Source organism: Cibotium barometz, chromosome 61, assembly GCF_041138505.1.
Source record: "Cibotium barometz isolate CiBa-2024 chromosome 61, ASM4113850v1, whole genome shotgun sequence".
Taxonomy (NCBI): domain Eukaryota; kingdom Viridiplantae; phylum Streptophyta; class Polypodiopsida; order Cyatheales; family Cibotiaceae; genus Cibotium; species Cibotium barometz.
In genome coordinates this window covers 24,744,357-24,763,180 of record NC_141106.1, presented here as the reverse complement: position 1 = coordinate 24,763,180, position 18,824 = coordinate 24,744,357, and the positions used below count along the sequence as shown (strand labels likewise).

At 41.1% G+C, this 18,824-nt stretch overlaps 2 protein-coding genes across 2 annotated transcripts; one reads left to right on the top strand and one right to left on the bottom strand.

Moving 5' to 3' along the window:
* The first annotated feature begins 10,223 nt into the window (after nt 1-10,223).
* LOC147604696 (uncharacterized) lies at nt 10,224-13,691 on the top strand. The gene is made up of 10 exons (XM_086795000.1): nt 10,224-11,326; nt 11,620-12,087; nt 12,166-12,261; nt 12,370-12,507; nt 12,581-12,681; nt 12,762-12,884; nt 12,969-13,139; nt 13,235-13,372; nt 13,446-13,539; nt 13,614-13,691. The coding sequence occupies exons 1-10, from the start codon at nt 11,321-11,323 to the stop codon at nt 13,689-13,691; spliced, it is 1,413 nt and encodes a 470-aa protein (XP_086651126.1). The 5' UTR covers nt 10,224-11,320.
* Nucleotides 13,692-14,731: 1,040 nt separating this feature from the next.
* Nucleotides 14,732-18,301, bottom strand: LOC147604695 (uncharacterized). Its single transcript, XM_086794999.1, has 5 exons — nt 18,190-18,301; nt 17,012-17,079; nt 16,391-16,882; nt 15,918-16,308; nt 14,732-15,819 (listed from the first exon to the last, which is right to left on the bottom strand). Exons 1-5 carry the CDS (start codon nt 18,299-18,301, stop codon nt 14,732-14,734), a joined length of 2,151 nt encoding a protein of 716 aa, XP_086651125.1.
* Nucleotides 18,302-18,824: the final 523 nt, after the last annotated feature.

The following is an 18,824-nucleotide window of genomic DNA, read 5'->3' as shown; positions in this document are numbered from 1 at the left end:
AACATAAGTGGTTAGCTAAGGGTTTTTGGGGGTTAGTTCTATTGTGTTTAACTGTTTTGAGGTTCTTTTGGTGTTAGCTAACTCACAGGTGAGAGTTTCTATGTTAGCTAGGTCAGTTAAGCTAGTTGAATGGAAACAATCCTTTGATCATTTCTTAGAACTTTTATAGTTCATCTTTATGGCACTTAGTTGTTTAAGTTTATCTCTTGCATAATGTCTTCAACTATGGCCTCTAAATTCAACATTGATCTTGACTATACAACTTGTTAAATCTAACAAGTGGTATCAAATCTTGGTTACATTAGGTTTAAAGTCACTAGCCACTCAATTAAGCGTTTATTTAAGGTGCTTATCAGGTCTCTTTGTTAAATATCCCCATGCTTCAACGTAATTCGGCCTTGCATGTTTGCTTCAACCCTTTGGTTCAAAAGCTTGAAGCACCTAGTAAAGGAAGTGGATTGATTTGAATCTATCTCAATGGATAGGAACTATGCATAGTAAGCCCTATGACACCTTTTTCTTTATCTTTGCAACACATACTAGACAAAGACCATTGGAGTAGCCAAGCACATCTCACAAGCTAATTCTCTTGCAAAAATCAACACTAGAACATAAATTTTGCAGCATAGTCAAGAGATCCAAGTAGTGGAACCACAAAAGTTATCTTTGTGTAACTCTTTTGGGATGTAAATAGAGACATGAAGCTACCATTCAACGTCGTGTTTTTTCATTTTTTTCAAAGTTTTTTGTCTTACTAGTTAAGGGGATGATCACATATACACTAAATGTCCTTAAAATTGTTTACAACCCTACTTCAGTGTTTATGTTGTAATTCTTTTGAAAGAAGACAAGTTATATGTGTTAATCATACATATTTTCACTATGGATTATAACAAGGTAAGTCTGGTTGAAAAGTTTCATGAACATAGCTTCCATACCCTGTGTGGCTCTCTCTTTTATCCTTTAAAGGGACCTCTCCTTAGATTTATAGAGTTCCCACTATGTTGAAGTAATTCAAGAATTATTAAGATATTCTCCATCAAGCATGCTTTTGAAAACCCTATAAAACATGCACTCTATTCTCAAAGCTTCTCTATATGTAGACCATAAAGAGAACATTTCTTTTCGTAGCTAGTCTCGTTTATACCCTTGGCCTCCATATATGTTATCCCCATCTATAAAGCATCTTTGCAAGTTCTTAACTTCGTGAACCATCCAAAGTGTGTCTTGCCATTCTTCTTTAATAGGTGCCCAATGTTGTGAAAAATGAGAAATCATCAATTAGTCCAAAAAAAGCCTTAGCAAAATGTTGATAAAATTTTAACACAAACAACTCCAACCTTTTAAAAACCTTAGATTTGAAATGTTGCTATATTAGGAGCTCCCTATTTCAAATTAGCATGTTTGTGTGTGTGTGCGCATGCATGCATGCATCTTGCATCCATAAAGGTCAACAAACTGGATGATAACACATGATCTTTCTTTAGCCTTGTTTTCCACCATTTCAACAAATGTGGGTAACCACATGCATTATCAAGGCCAAAACTAAATTGATTTCCAATATTCACAAATGATGGGTTTATCTAAATGTATTTTCAAAATTTTGTGCTATATAAAAATTCACATGTTATGCTATGTAAAGATTCATGGTACATGCACTAAGGATGTTTATGTGCTAGCCATATCCATATTCATGCTTTGCACGTAGTCTCTCCTTTGATGCTTTGCCACCATTTCAACACCTTGGATAGCACCATACACTAGCAGGGCAAGGAATTTATACATGGTGGCACATGGTTTATCCTTAGATGCTTTGCCATCATTTTAGTACTTTGGATAGCCCCAAGTACTATAAAGTAAGAACTATATATATGGTAGCACATGTTGTCTCCTTAAATGCTTTGCACACACCACTTCACTGCTTTGGATAGTCCCATGTACTATCAAAGAAAGATTTGAATAGAATCACTCCCATTAAGTATGATCTTGTAAGCAAGGCCATCTAAAAATCATTTATCACATCATGCACTAGGTATCTTTATATGCTAGCTTTAACTGATGTCATCTTGTCTCTTCATATTGAGGTAGGAAGAGGTGTGTTATCCACACGTTGTCGTGACGTGTGCGGTCTAGCCGGGAACACACTGGGTGTCTGGCTGTGAGAGTTACATCCAAAATCCCAGTAAAGAAACACAACATATAATTCTTCAAGGAGCAAAGAACAGAAAATTCATCCCCTAAAATGTGTCCCAAAATCCAGCAGCAACAAAGATACAGAATAAACCTTCTAAAGAAATCCTGACTACTGAATGGATCCTCTTGAGACCCCACAATAACCAGAAAAACATTCAACCTCTGTAGTACAGGTCACTCTAGAAGGCACCCAACCAGATATGCATCCTGGCTTAGCTTACAATTTTTGTCAGCATCCAGTAAAAGTAACCACTTATCTCTTCCATCCTACATGAGGTTCCATTGGCCAACATCTTGTTTGAGCCCCAAAATTGTCTTCGAGGCCGAGCTTCCACTCCCTTTCCTAAGGGAGCTGTCCACCGTGCTGCAGGCCTTCTACTTACTTCAGTCTTGCTCAACTGGCTGCAACTCCAACTGGACGAATGGCTCCTTGCACTCGTTTCCTGTCGAATGGCTGAGGAGCGTAGTGCTACAAATCTTTGCAACAGATCTCTTCTCTGCTGCAATTCTCTTCTCTGCTGCACTTCTCTCCTCTGTCTTTCTGCCGCTTGAGCACCCCAAGCTTCTTGGAAAGTCTTACCAAGTTCAAATACCCCTACAGCAGTGTATAAGTTTCCAAAACTGTTTTTTACCAAAGCCCCGCCATGATCACCGCTGTACATAAAAAGAGATCCCGAATGCTTTAAAGAAACCATAGTCACGCTGTGGCCGTTGTCCATGGTCACCCAAGACAGCTGTAACAAGCTCCATTGAAATGCATAAGTGGCAAGACCTTTCTTTTGTTTGGAACAGTATTGAGAATGAGCCTTTATGGGTCTTCAAGATGCATGGGATACTGAATAAATGAACAAGAAGTGCTTGCACCCTTCCGTCTGTCTGAAACAGTATTGAGAATTAGTCTTAATGGGTCTTCAAGATGCCATTTGTTTGCATCTTCCTACAATCCTTCCAATTTGTTAGACAAAGCACCCAAACAGGTTACATTGAAGGATTCTACGCTTGCATGCGATCCCCAAACATGTGCTTCCATAGCTCAACATGGCGCTGACAAGCGAGATGGCTCTTCTACCACGACGGCCTGCATCCTCCATAGCTGCCGCTATCTGCTGCAGCGCCCAAGACAAAACATACAGGGCTCTCCTCATCAACGAGGAGGCCCTCTTTTCTGGTTACCTCCCGCCTCTCTCCCACTGATAAGCACCGCCCCCTTGATATCCAGAATTTCCCCCCCGTATTATCCTTATTGAATGTGATTTTTTTTTGTTCCCCTTCCATTCCGTCTGGCCAAGGTCGCTTTTTCTGAAAAGGGAGAGGGAAACTTTTCCCTTCTGCCAAAATAGTAGGTGCATGGTGGGGTATATGAGCCAACCGGGAAAAAAAAGATGCTGAAGCGCTTCAATGGCTGTTGGTCGCTGACTAGGATCCCATGAACACAAAGCCATCATAAGATTGATGGCTTCAGCACTTGCATCAAGCTGACCATTTATCATCTGCAACTGCTCCGGATGAAAAGTACCCACATTCGAGGCTAAAAATATCTCAAACCATAGCTCCTTTGCAAAAACTTCCTTCTGCAAAGTTGTTCCCAATATGTTTGACTACATTTCTCCAGTTCGTAGCATCTTCATCAGGCACTCCCTGCTCCTGATATTTTGCCTCCAAAATGGCTCCCTGTCCTTCTCTATTACCCACACAGGCTTGTATTTTAAAGCATATACACACATGTACTTCACTGTTTTCATGTCCACGCATCTCAATCCATTTAAAATAGTCTCTGAGCATGCTTTCATTGCATGGACGTGCCACAGCACGACATCAGCCCCCTCTAAACCTGCACATCCTCCGGTATGTGCCACCAAGTTGCTATATAGGCTAATCTTCTTCAAATCTATACTGATTTGAATGTCACCCTCATCTTCATCAAATTTTGACACGTTATCTTCAGCTTCTTCATCCTCTGAACCCACATTCTCATCCAAATCATTTTCTAGATCAGCCTCCCTTTTCTTGGCTTCTTCCAACTCTGCCAGAGCACCACACGTCTGAAGCAAACACACGATTGAGTGCTGGTTGATAGTCACACCTTCCTCTTGCATCTGTCTATACAGACGCAAAACCTTCTCTCCTTGGCCCTGCTGAAAATATGCTGAGAGCATTACACTCCATGACACGAGATCACGTTGGGGCAATGCACCAAACACAGCCTCTGCTTCCATCATAGCCCCACACTTGCCATACATACTCACCATAGCACTACCAATAAAGACATCTAATTCAAAGTCCTTCATGCATGCATCAGCATGTAATGTCTGTACAATTTCCAGAGAAATCACCTTAGTCGATCGTCCCTTAACTATGAAAGCTTCTTCCTTCTCTGCATGGGTGCCACATGCCTGAAGTGCAAGCACAAGTGTGTGCTGGTCAGGACTTATTCCTTCCTCTTGCATCTGCCTGTAGAAATATAAAGCCTTTTCTCCATAGTTGTGTTCAACATATGTCGAGAGCATCGTATTCCAAGAGACAACATTGCGGTGGGATACTGCATGGAATGCATGCTCTGCATCTACAACTGCCCCACATTTGCCATACATTCTCACAAGGGTGCTGCCAATGAAAACATCTGACGCAAAGCCTCTCCTGTGAGCATCAGCATGTAGTTTTTTGCCTTGCCCAAGGTCCTGTATGCTGCCACAAGCTTTGAAGAGGCTGACAAAGGTGTAGCTGTTTGGCTCAACAGAATCCTCTTCCATCAATTGATGCAATTGGAGTGCTTCATACCCACGGCCACAATCTGCATATGCAGAGATCATTGCAGTCCAAGAAAAGACAGTGCGGTGAGGTAATGTACCAGATACCTGGCGAGCTTCTTCAATGGCACCACACTTGGCCAGCGTCATAACCAAGTAGTCACCCAGCAAGCCGGTCAGCTGGGGCTACTTCGGGCAAGGTGCGCATGGACTTGCTTAGCTTGAATGAGGGCCTTATTCTTTTTGCATTCCTTTAAGAGGGATAGGTAGACGCTGCTACAGGGGGCTGTGCTCATTCGAGAGAGCACAACCAGCGCTCTGTCCAGCTGTCCTTTCTCGCACAGAGTCAAAAGAAGAAGCTCCTCATCATTCAAACCCTTGCACGAAAGAGAAGCAGCAAAGGAGCCCTCTCGGTCATTATGATGATCATCCACCCACGAGTTCTTGCTCATCAGCCAAAGGGTCCTTTTGAAGGCTTGCTGTGATTTTGATGCTGGTAAACAGCTATCGCTTTTCTGTCGAACAGGCATTTCTTCTTTCAAAGAGCCACTAATCAGCAGCTCAGAAAAAGCCACGCCTCAAAGCCATCCCTCCTTTTCACCCTGGGCCACTACACATAAGAATCGCCATATCTCCTTCCAAAACTCTTAGGGCCAGTATGCACGATACAGAAAGCCACGCCTGGGCCGATATACATAAGAACTTCCAAAACTCTTAGGGCCAGGATGCACGATATTCTAGGGCACGATAGCCGTCCCTCTGTGCGCCTGAGATTCATCTTGCCTGAATGGATTCACAAAGCAAGGCTACTCATCCTGATGCTGCACATACCCCCGGCCTTCTGCCTCTAAACTGACTGACATGTGTGTATCCCTGTACATTCAGCAACTCACTTTTCTGGGCTTTAGAAGCACTATCTTGTGGTGTAATTTTTCTATCATGCTGATGAAAACTTTTTTGAAGGTAGGCATTTTGAGCACGTCTACTTTTGCCTTCAAGAAGGTGCTCAACCACATACATCTTGCGTTTATGGTGCTTCTTTGCAAAGGCCATTTCAACTGATTGATTTGTAATGATAAACACAGAGATGATCTCCTCACGAACATTTGCCTAGACTTAATTATATAAGGTTTTCAGCATTGTGACAGTCACATAATGAAAGTTCACCTTCAACCAATTCGTTTCCTCATGGCAATGTTAGGCAGCCCAAATGCCATGACCAGCTTCCTGTATATAAAACACAACCATTCTCGTGAAAATCTTTGCTTGTTATGTGTAGCATGTTTTGCATGTGGGTGTTTTGAACTCCAATGTTTTGCGTGTGGGTATTTTGAACTCCAGGCTCAATCCAGCTCCTGTCAGGCTTCTTGCATGCACCATGTTTGTCTAGATATTTCCATCTCGGCTGCAACCGCAGTATCAGCATAGATGTTAGACATGAAAACATATGCAGTAGCATCTTCAGGATGCAAATTCACTGCGTAACTGAATGCCTGCTTTGCCATGCGTCCGACATGCACCCAGCAAGCCCAACCAAATGTTCAGATCAGCCCACATTTGCATCCTCCCCAGCATATCCTGTATCCTCTTGAAGTCCCCTGCACGCCCAAGGAGGTCTAGCATACTGCCATAATGCTTCACATCGGGATATATCCCATAATCTCTGCTCATAGATTCAAAGTACTCAAGACCATTGACAGCAAGACCATTATGGCTACAAGCCGAGAGAACTGAAGTGAACGTTACTTTATCAGACTTCACACCTACAAACTTCAAGTTCTCAAACATGTACTGGCTTGCTACAGAATTTCCTTCTCCTGCATGACCATCAATGCATGCATTCCATGACACAATATCAGGCTCAGAAAGTTCATCAAAAAAAAATACCTGTGCATCTACCATGCTTGCACAACTCCCATATGCATGAATTAGAGTGGCTGCCTTTATGAGAAGTGCAACCCGGGGCCAACTGCAAAGTCTGCACTCTCTGAAATGCAGTACTGTCACCAATAGTCTCCACAAGAACAGTTCCCATTTCTGAAAACATGAGAGAGACTTGCATCACTGCAAATAATAGTTCGTTGCTCTGCCTTGGATATAAGTGCTGCCATGCTGTGGCAATAGTCACAAACACGGAGATTTTTAGCAACCCGAACAGTGGTGTTTTGGGCTTTCTCTATGTCGAACCATTCATTCAGATTATCATTGCATACATTTAGCCCTGTTTTTCAAAGAGTTTCTTTCAGATATCCTGACAATCAGAGTACAAAGAAGTGTCCACCTTTCCGGCATTCATGAGTTCTTGAGCATTCTATCTGTTTTGCAACTTGTAGGGAAGACCTCAAGTCAATACAAGCTCCTCACCTTCCTCAGCTATCAGAAAGGTCGAGTGTCGTAAGCCCTTGAGACAAAGGGTTAGCTTCAAGTCACTACAAGCTCCTCTCTATCCTTGGTTATTGGAATAGATGAGTGTCATAGGCCCTTGAAGTGGCAAAAATGGATCAAGTCATTGCAAGCTCCTCTCCTTCCTCAGCTGTCGAGAAGGATGAGTGTCACAAGCCCTTGTTGCCATTCTACAGTTCTAAGAGAGAACTACAAGTCTATACAAGCTCCTTGCCACCCCTTTCTCCTGAGGTGAACAAGTGTCATAAGCCCTTGTAATCCTTCTTCTTCCCTAATAGTTTTATTATGGAAGACTACAAGTCCTATAAGCTCCTGGCTCTCTCTTTTCGAGAAATGCATCAGTGTCATAGGCCCCTATAGCCTTCTTTGCTTTGTCTGCCATTATTTTTACCTCCTTTGCATCCTTGTCATGCTTTAGAAGTTCTCCAAGCAGCTAAGATATAGCATCATTATAGTATATTTCCTTCATTTTTGTACTAGCCTTTCAGAAAGCCCTGATTGTGTATCTATTTGCTCTAATTTTCCTCAAGCATCATCTTGATTTGTATGTCATCTTGCATGTATCCATACATTCCAGATATCATATCGTTTTTCATCCAGCATTCAAATCAGATAACATTACCTTTGTTTTCCCACTTCACCCAGCCTTCTTTCGACTGCCTGTTGCTGTTGCATGTAGAGCACAAACGCCTGAAACATCTGCATGGTGTTGACGTCCAGACGAAATCCTTGCTGCTCCTGTTGATCACCCATGATTCCCCTTCTACTCTCACCCCAGCGGTTTCACGTCGGGTTCACCAAAGCTGTCGTGACGTGTGCGGTCTAGCCGGGAACACACTGGGTGTCTGGCTGTGAGAGTTACATCCAAAATCCCAGTAAAGAAACACAACATATAATTCTTCAAGGAGCAAAGAACAGAAAATTCATCCCCTAAAATGTGTCCCAAAATCCAGCAGCAACAAAGATACAGAATAAACCTTCTAAAGAAATCCTGACTACTGAATGGATCCTCTTGAGACCCCACAATAACCAGAAAAACATTCAACCTCTGTAGTACAGGTCACTCTAGAAGGCACCCAACCAGATATGCATCCTGGATTAGCTTACAATTTTTGTCAGCATCCAGTAAAAGTAACCACTTATCTCTTCCATCCTACATGAGGTTCCATTGGCCAACATCTTGTTTGAGCCCCAAAATTGTCTTCGAGGCCGAGCTTCCACTCCCTTTCCTAAGGGAGCTGTCCACCGTGCTGCAGGCCTTCTACTTACTTCAGTCTTGCTCAACTGGCTGCAACTCCAACTGGACGAATGGCTCCTTGCACTCGTTTCCTGTCGAATGGCTGAGGAGCGTAGTGCTACAAATCTTTGCAACAGATCTCTTCTCTGCTGCAATTCTCTTCTCTGCTGCACTTCTCTCCTCTGTCTTTCTGCCGCTTGAGCACCCCAAGCTTCTTGGAAAGTCTTACCAAGTTCAAATACCCCTACAGCAGTGTATAAGTTTCCAAAACTGTTTTTTACCAAAGCCCCGCCATGATCACCGCTGTACATAAAAAGAGATCCCGAATGCTTTAAAGAAACCATAGTCACGCTGTGGCCGTTGTCCATGGTCACCCAAGACAGCTGTAACAAGCTCCATTGAAATGCATAAGTGGCAAGACCTTTCTTTTGTTTGGAACAGTATTGAGAATGAGCCTTTATGGGTCTTCAAGATGCATGGGATACTGAATAAATGAACAAGAAGTGCTTGCACCCTTCCGTCTGTCTGAAACAGTATTGAGAATTAGTCTTAATGGGTCTTCAAGATGCCATTTGTTTGCATCTTCCTACAATCCTTCCAATTTGTTAAACAAAGCACCCAAACAGGTTACATTGAAGGATTCTACGCTTGCATGCGATCCCCAAACATGTGCTTCCATAGCTCAACATGGCGCTGACAAGCGAGATGGCTCTTCTACCACGACGGCCTGCATCCTCCATAGCTGCCGCTATCTGCTGCAGCGCCCAAGACAAAACATACAGGGCTCTCCTCATCAACGAGGAGGCCCTCTTTTCTGGTTACCTCCCGCCTCTCTCCCACTGATAAGCACCGCCCCCTTGATATCCAGAATTTCCCCCCCGTATTATCCTTATTGAATGTGATTTTTTTTTGTTCCCCTTCCATTCCGTCTGGCCAAGGTCGCTTTTTCTGAAAAGGGAGAGGGAAACTTTCCCCTTCTGCCAAAATAGTAGGTGCATGGTGGGGTATATCCTCGTCTTTATCTAACACGGGCTGAGGCCATGGGATCAACGGACTGCAAAGCGGGTTGAATGGAGGCCGTCCGATTTAAAATTTAATCTCGGGACGTTTTGAGGGTGGCCGATCGAATGATGGTCGGGGAGTGTGGGGCGGGCAGTGTGGTGACATCCAAACTGGAGCAGCGCCATATCTGAAGCCTCGTCTGTGCGCCCGCCAACCACGCCAAGGCACAGTCTCCTGCGACGGACGAACGCCAGCAGCTCGCCGCCTGTATAACCATGTCTGTGCGCCCTTGAAGCTGAGGTACTCGTCTTTATCTAACAGCAGGCATCTGCGTTTTCTGTGCACAAAGGGATCTGCGTTTTCTAATCACGTTTTTGAATATATGCTTGGCCTTAAGTACCCTTGTATCCCTATGATTAGGAATCTGCGTTTTATGTGAACAAAGCAGCAGGGTTTAGGGGGCAGGCATCTGCGTTTTCTGTGCAAGCTGAGGTACTTATCTTTATCAAAGGGATACATGATTAGGAATCTGCGTTTTATCCACATCCTAATCACGTTTTTGAATATTTGCTTGGCCTTAAGTACCCTTGTATAACTATGATAGGGAATCTGTGTTTTATGTGAACAAAGCAGCAGGCATCTGCGTTTTCTGTGCACCATGGCCGACTATATAAAAAGGACTGCCCCCAACCGCGCTTAGCTAGTAGACCTTCCCTGCTGAAGCCCACGATGCTGTAGTAATCCAGAGAATGGGAAATTACAGAGGCGGCAATTTGTGTAAACTTCAAGGGATTGGAACACACATAATGGGCCTCCGTAACAGTATACACACACACACACACACACACACGGGAGGATACCTTGCAGGTATTTCGGGATTCATATGTGAAAAGAGGGGGGATTCGAGAATTGAAAGTGGGAACCCCTCTTCATTAACCATCTGCGTAACAGTTTAGGTGTAAGCGTATTATTTATTGTTTGGATGCGAGTTCATGGAAGCACTGTAGTTCCGTAGCTGGAAATGTAAGTCCCTCTTCTTCAGAGTGTTAATGGCTTGTTATATGTAGGGTCTCCAGGTTAGCTGTGTTCAGCCATCCACACATGTACCCATGCAGCTAGAGTGGGTTGCCTGTCTGTGCATGTATGTGTGTTTGTGTCAGGACATTCAGTGTTGACTGTATTGATAGTGCTACATGGTGAGGCTGGAAGGAAGCTCAGCATAGTTGGCATAGTATGTTTTATGTTCTCTTATGGTAACCAATTGCTGTTGGACATTATGTTTATGTTGCTTCTGAGGTGTGTATGAGTGTATGATTGTCCTTTGGAAATCTGTTTATTAACTTGTTTATTCATGCCATCTATGTCAACTGGACATGAGAGCATGTGTTCTTAGAAAATTTCCCACTATGGATATCTAATGCTCACTTTTGTGACATGGGCATGTAAAAATGTGACATGCGCAAATGCGGATGCTATAGCAGAACAGTGGATGCTAGATATATCTATTCCTAATCAAAACGTGGATCAATATATTGTTGTGTACTAGTTTGATCATAAAAATACTTTTAGCTTTTCAGTGTAGGTCTTCGCCATAGCCATGTGTCTTGAACATTTTAAGGAAATTGAATCCATAGCTTGAGGCCTAATGTATTGAAGCTTTTGTGTCAATATAGTTTGCATACACAAGCCAAGGAAGAACTTGCACGAACAAATACGATCGATAACTCTTCTTCGAGCCATGGAGGTAGGGATCTTCATGTATACACGATACACATAAGCGTGTGTGTTTGCCACGAGAGAGAGAGAGAGAGAGAGAGAGAGAGAGAGAGAGAGAGAGGTGATGTTTAAGGGATAATCCGCAGGCTAGCATACTCTCTTTGAATTTATGAAGAGATACGCATAGCCTTGCATATGTGAAATGTTAGGACATATGCACGCGTAACTAAGGATTTTCTCTCAAAGTTGGTAGATTTTATGTGTTGTAGATAGATTTAGGGTTTAGGGTTTGTTTGATGTTAGAAGCTTGATGTATTTTAGGAACATGCTCTATTCAAATTGGTACAAGACGAGGATGGCAAATGGTGGCGACATTGCCTTGCCTCTCAAGTATGCATAGATAAAAGTCAACGTTTCGAGAAAAGGGTGGATATGAAACGCCACCTTGAAACAAAACATGCGTGTACTAATATAGTACTCCCGCCTCTTCCAATGGGTCGCCCAAAAGCGCAAGAGAGACCGACTAAATCAAAGTCGGATAGATCGCGTGTCCAAAGTGAGGCGCGGTTTTACAACGAGGAGCTAAAAGCAAAAAATGCTAGAAAGGCGCACGAGAAGAGCAAAATAAAAGAGGGAGAATGGAGATGGAACCTCTTAAAGGAGAAGACAGGGTCTAAAGAGGAATGGGTACATAACTATGTCAAAATCAGGATGGCGACATGGGACTCAAGGAATGAATCACGCAGAAAGTTGGTGCAAGAGCGTGTTACAGAAGGATACGAGAAATGGGTAGGCTATCATTGCATTTAGTTATACATGGTTATAAACTACATACCTACATTCTAATACACCTAGTTTTTATGATAGAGACGCAATTGTACTACAAAAACAGATGTCCCTGATGTAGAAGAAACAGATGTCCCCGATGTAGAAGAAGAAACCAAAGAGGAGCCAGATACACCTGTAAGTTATTATGTGTGCTACCTTTTCTTGCTCTCTCTCTCTCTCTCTCTCCCTCTCTCTCTCTTTTCTTAGTATAGGACTTATAACCTTGTTTTCATAAAATAATAGCAAATGGAGACTAGTCCAGTCGAAGATCCACCTTTAGCTCCTCGTAAATTACGAGTGAAAAGAAAGCGGACATTAGATATGTCTCTACCATCCGGATCTCGTCATTCAAAAGAAGACATCATACATGAGTGTCAGCAGGTACCTAAAAACCTTTAGTTTTCTATGTTGTAATGCAAAGACTTTTAGAAATCTTATATAGACATTTTGGTAGCCCAAGTTTCCCAATGCAAAAGAAGATGCTCATGTAGACATCAAAGTTTGTTCTGGGAGTTTCGACTGCAAAAGTCCCAGTCCCGATGCTTTTGCAGAGAGGTTAGCTCTCTTTATTATTCAATGTTTGAATGTTCTCTTGTTTGAGCTTAGAATCTTATTTTCTTAAAATGGTTATTTAGTGGAGGAGTAGTCTTTCACATGAAGTCTACCCGCTTTAAATTGGCGGTCGATCTTCATGCGTCAATTGTGCAAGACACAATTAATGTTGAGGCGTCTACAAATACAATGAATGTTTTTGCCTTGTGAGTATCTCTTACACAGACCTTATGATTTTTTCTAAATAATCATCAATTTTTGTGTATAATAGTGCATTGTATCTTATATAGATGGATGGAAAATACATTGTCGGTCAATGTGCTAGAGCAAACGTGGTTTGTGGATAGCCTATGGCGAGCGTTCCTTGGCCGAAAACAAAAAAACGAGAATACAATGGCTAATTTTTTGGGTACGCCCGATCTTGGGCGTAAAGTCTTCACATTCTTTCCTGTCATTGATAGGTAAAGTAATATATTTTGTGCTCAAAGTATATATCATTTAGGCACAAAGTATCTAGGTGGAAAGCTTTGTTTTTCTAACGCTATGAAAAATTTAGGGCACATTGGACTTTGCTTGTTCTCTACAATCCTCATTGTATGCGATTGCCTAGCCTACCAAGGAGGCGTTCTTGTATTTTAAGTTTTGACTCCCTTGGTATGCGCTCGTCACAAAAGTATCACGACCATCTATACAGGTATGTTATGATATTTCAAGCATTTATAAGTTGTACCTATTACACAGATCTCTAAAAAGTGGCATTTTTTTAGGACACTTGTCCATTTTGGTAGTTTCTGTAGTGATCCAATCGTTAAAATGGAGCTTTTGAATCCAACAGAAGAAATAGGATGCGAGTCTTATGAGGTAGATATCTCTTAGAAGCAATTATCTATAATAACTAGCTATAATTAGGAACTCATATGGTTGTTTGGATGCAGATTCCACAACAGCCAAATGCGTATGACTGCGGATTTTATGTGATGGCTATGGTTATGGTCTTGTTGGTTATGTTGTAAGTCTCAAATATGGCTATGGTTATGGTCTTGTTGGTTATGTTGTAAGTCTCAAATATGGTTATGGTCTTGTTGGTTATAGTTTTGGTCATGAGATCTTGTTGGTTATGGTCTCAAATATGGTTATGTTGTTGGTCTCAAGTATGGTTATTGTTATGATCAAATATGGTTATGGTTATGGTTAATGGTCTCAAATATGGTTATGGTTATGGATACTTTGCTTGCATAGGTCTTGTTTAATTATGATTATGGTCTCAAATATGGTTATGGTCTCAAATATGGTTATGTTGTTGGTCTCAAGTATGGTTATGGTTATGATCAAATATGGTTATGGTTATGGATACTTTGCTTGCATAGGTCTTGTTTAATTATGATTATGGGCTCTCTACAACTATGATTACGATCCCCCTATGACTATGGTTTTGTTTACTTATGATTATGGTCTCTTTAGGACTATGATTATGGTCTAGTGAGGATTATGGTCTTTCTGGTTAGGGTAATAAGTGTGCACATGGTTTTGGTTATGGTCTATAAGTATTAAACTTGGTTCTAGTTTTGATGACTGTTCTCTGTGAAAACTAATCTCGGGATCCCGAGTTTAGTTTTTCCAGAGCCTTAATGTTGTGCTCTGGAAAAATTAATCTCGGGATCCCGAGATTAATTTTTCCAGAGAATAGCCTTGAACAACATTTAGGCTCTGGAAAAATTAATCTCGGGATCCCGAGATTAATTTTTCCAGAGCCTAAATGTTGTTCAAGGCTATTCTCTGGAAAAATTAATCTCGGGATCCCGAGATTAATTTTGCCAGAGTCTTAATGTTGTTTAAGGCTATTCTCTGGAAAAATTAATCTCGGGATCCCGAGATTAATTTTTCCAGAACCAGTTGTAGAGAGGTCATAATCATAATTAAACAAGACCTATGCAAGCAAAGTACCCTAACCAACGATGAATTAAACTTGTAACCTTTGTAATAGAATTGAAATTAGTAGAGAGACAAAAGATGCACATATAACTTTAAAATTGAGATCAAGTCAAATATATGTTTAGATGAAATCCAAAATTTGAGGTACATGTCCAGTGTACATGAGTATGATTCTAAATTGAGATGCCCTGATTTGTTGCAATTGTGCAACATTAGAACTTAATATGAATATTCTCTCTTCATCTTTGGAAGACCCATACTGACATGAAGAAATGATACCCATAAAACTATCATTATCATTACATACTTGAATAGATTTTCCAAGAAGACACTTCTCTGCTCCTTCACTAACATGTCTCCTAGACAAAGGTAGTAATGCATGGCAGGTATGGCATGAGAAGATAGCTATAGGATCCACCAATAGTGTTTTGGTGCAGCAATGTGGACACCATATGCGAGGAAATCTATCAAAACGAACTCGACTTCTACCACGTTGATGCCTTTTTCGAAGAACACCACTTTGGCATGTTGGCTTTTTTGGTTGACTTGAAGAGGCTACAACATCCATAGTAATCACATCATCATCTTCATTGCGTGGTTTTCCGTGGCCAAGACGCGTTTGAGTCACATGCGCTTGAATAAGTCGGACATTTCCTCGAGCTGGCATGTTGATTTTCCCTGGTGTCATCACGGATAAGAGTAGATCCTCAGTAGCCCTCAATTGTGCTAGAGCAGCTTTCATCTCCCTTGGATCTTTTGTAGGCGCTACTTGCTCAATTGTGGAGAGGATTTCTTTAAGCTTTCCAATATGCTTGGACAATTCCTCTATTGTCACATGGTCATGTGTATCATGACACGTTGCAGTATTGACATCATCAACCACTTCAAAAGGGTTTTCATCTCCATTATCCACTGTAGGAAGCAATTGCTGTAATTCTGGAAAATGTTGTAATACTATCAAGCGAATACCATAAATGTGCTTGCATTGGGAGCTCCAATCAGGACAATCACAGTAGTTGCTTTGCAAATTCACATGGTACCATAAGCTCGGAGTAGAGACACTTTGAATCTTGAACAATAATGACATAGAGTTAACTACCTCCACACATGATGGATTGTCCTTGAATCTCTGTAATAATTGCTCTCCGGCATGCAATCTTGAGGTATGTCTTTTTGAGGAGCCACGGGTTGAAAATCGACCTGAGTCAGCTGCATAATAAATAAGAAATGGCTTAATGTATGTAAATCATAACATTCAACTCCATGCTTTTGACTAAATAGATGGGACTTCGATATCAACGACTCACCTATTTCTTGCTTTTGCCTAAAGAACCTTGTTAATGTTCCACCCATGCGGTTGTCAGTCTTTGAATCACCGATGAGCGCATGTAGTAGCTCGACAATTGATCGATTAATACGAGCTTCTAGAAGAGTGTATTTGATATATTGCCATAATCTTTCAATCAAATTTGTTGTATCAACATTGCCATAGTTGAACATTCGTCCAAATTTTGGCCACCGTGTTTTCCACATGCAATTAGGTCCGCACCAACCATTTGTGACATATCGAAGCACATTAGGATGAGATGAATACCTTCGCAGGAGATCTTGGTAGCGTCCCTCAAAATCTTCTATGGTAGCACATTGCATTAAATTAGACATCAAAGAATAAATTTCATTTCGCTTCTCTTTTGGGACCTGGATATCAAAATGGGTTAGGATAAGTAAGTATTACTTCAACAAACTCCAAAGAAGAGCGACGAAAGTTGTGCTTGCATACTTGTGGAAGTAGATTCTCCACCCATGCCTTCTTTGCATGAAACCAACAAAGTAGCACATGACATGCAATTTGTCTTGGAATCCCATTATCATCGAGAATCCAAGAGTGAGGATCTTCATTTACAGCTTGGGTTATAGCCTCAAGTTCTTGTTGGCATTTATCAATAACCAAAGCACTAGGCCTTACACTACCCATCCTTTGCATAATTATTTTTAGTGTCATCTCTAGAGCAATGACCTCATGATGAGACCCTGGATCACATGAACACATCATAAACCATATTGGCATGCCAACACCAAGTTGATTTGGTATTACTGCAGCAAATAAAGGCAATCCATAAATGTTGGTTTTGAAAGTACTATCAATTGCCCATGCATTATTGTGAGAAAATCGAATAGCCATTTGTAACATCCAATCATCTTGAATGATAAGTATGAAAGGCCTTTCTTTGATCTTCTCTGCATGGGGATTATATGGTTGACAGTAAACCACCTACACATTTAGAAACGAAGCGAACTTGATGATAGTTTCGGTATCAATGACTATATTGGATTTAAATATAATAATACTTTCGGTATCAATGACTATATTGGATTTAAATATAATAATAGTTAGTGGTACCTTATTTTGTTGCTGTAGAGCCAAAGCCTCCATGAACATTGATGTCCAATCATCAGTTGACACATTAGCTGCAATGTATTCAATTTAGAGAATATCCAAAAACATTATGACAAAGGTTGTAAACTGTAGGGAGAAGATAGTACCTTGGTGACGGACTTGATATGACAACATGGCAATTTCTTGAGGAATCATGAAAAACCTATAGATTTTGCAATCCAAAAGAGAAGCCTTTTCCATATGGAGTCGCTGTTTAGATAATGATATTTGAGAAACATGTCTAGAGCTTCCCACATCAAACAAATCTTGAATGCAGCACTCAATCACTGATGGATGAACTGGAAGGTGATATAAATCACTTCTTGTGCCCGGTGTGTGACCGTTATGTGATGGATATACAAATAAATGAACATCTTCCATCCCTTCTATATACTCCACTTGCACTTTGAATGTGCAACCACATTTCTTGGATGTTCGCAGGCGCTTTTGCTTTCCACTTCTTCTTGGCTTGCCTCCTCTATGACAAATGTAGTCTACCATGGTCTTAGAAGAACCATATGTCTTTGTTGATCTCACCATTATTAATCTAGCATTGTACTCAATCATTATACTCTTTAACTGCTCCTGTACCTTAAATTTAGTAGTGCTTATTACTTTTGAAAGATCCTGAGATTGTGGAACGGTATTACATTTAGGGCGTTTACATCCGCATGCATTGATAAACTCTTTAATGTAGGATTGGGGAATTCCATGCTTTTGAATACCAATGTACCATGTTGACTTGATTTTGTCTATTGTATCACTGAGACTGCGGTGAGCACTATCACTTTCACTTTGATGTGCTCCAACAACAATACTCTCCCAATCCTCAATACATGAGATCCTCAGATTAGGCGTGTCTTTTAGACAAAGACAATGACTATTGTCTTCCTTAGTTCTAAGGACCAACGCATCTTTCAATCTTCGCCACTTTTTCAAATCAAGCAATGGACTACAAACCTTGAGATCTTCTAATGATAGGGAAACATCATGCTGTAATGCTCTTATCATTAATTCATACGTACTTCTATTAAAATATAAATAAGTTTGAGATACATGTGCAAGTGGATCGACCCAATTTTTTTGATAAGAGTCATGCCCATGGTGGGTGTCATTATGAGGACCCTCATCATTTGACACACTCTCATGTTCGTTTAGGGTGTCATTTAACCCAAGCTCTTCATCACTAAAATCCTCACTAGATTCATTTGAAGTGTTGTCATCACTACTCTCCTCTTCAAATACATAATCCATTGTTGCATTTATGTAAACAGAACAACGAATGCTATTTAGTGAAGTACCTTATGAGTATGTAGATATACCACCATAATGGGCCTCTTAGCTTCTTGTAAGAACCCTACAACAAACATGAAGAAGAATGAAGGAGAAAAAAAGAAAAGCGCAATAGGAAACTTTTTCCTGTAAAAATTAATCTCGGGATCCCGAGATTATGGGATCCCGAGATTAGTTTGGTAGTTCGTGGCATTTACTCCATAGGTCTTGGCATTAAATTCCACCAAATATTCTTTAAGAGAATGAAATCTTTTCTGAATGCTCAGCCTTTAATGATTGTGTGTACCCTTTCGCCGCCTTTTCAACCCGATATTCAAAACTTAAAAATTAATCTCGGGATCCCGAGATTAATTTTTATCCCGAGATTAATTTTTCCAGGATCAACGGACGAAATCAAGCGACGGGGTTGTCTTTTGGTGGGCGCCCTTGATCCCATGCCTTAGACCCCGTGTAAGATAAAGCTGAGGGGGGTATATGAGCCAAC

Bases quoted from the DNA above. Each gene is read 5' to 3' on its own strand.
- LOC147604695 (XM_086794999.1), bottom strand. From the start codon at position 18,301: ATGGATTATGTATTTGAAGAGGAGAGTAGTGATGACAACACTTCAAAT. The intron at 16,883-17,011 runs GTACCACTAACT...CTAAATGTGTAG, and splicing joins CTCTACAGCAACAAAATAAG to GTGGTTTACTGTCAACCATA. The intron at 15,820-15,917 runs GTGAGTCGTTGA...TTTATTATGCAG, and splicing joins TAGGCAAAAGCAAGAAATAG to CTGACTCAGGTCGATTTTCA.
- LOC147604696 (XM_086795000.1), top strand. The intron at 12,262-12,369 runs GTAAGTTATTAT...ATAAAATAATAG, and splicing joins AAGAGGAGCCAGATACACCT to CAAATGGAGACTAGTCCAGT. The intron at 13,540-13,613 runs GTAGATATCTCT...GTTTGGATGCAG, and splicing joins TAGGATGCGAGTCTTATGAG to ATTCCACAACAGCCAAATGC.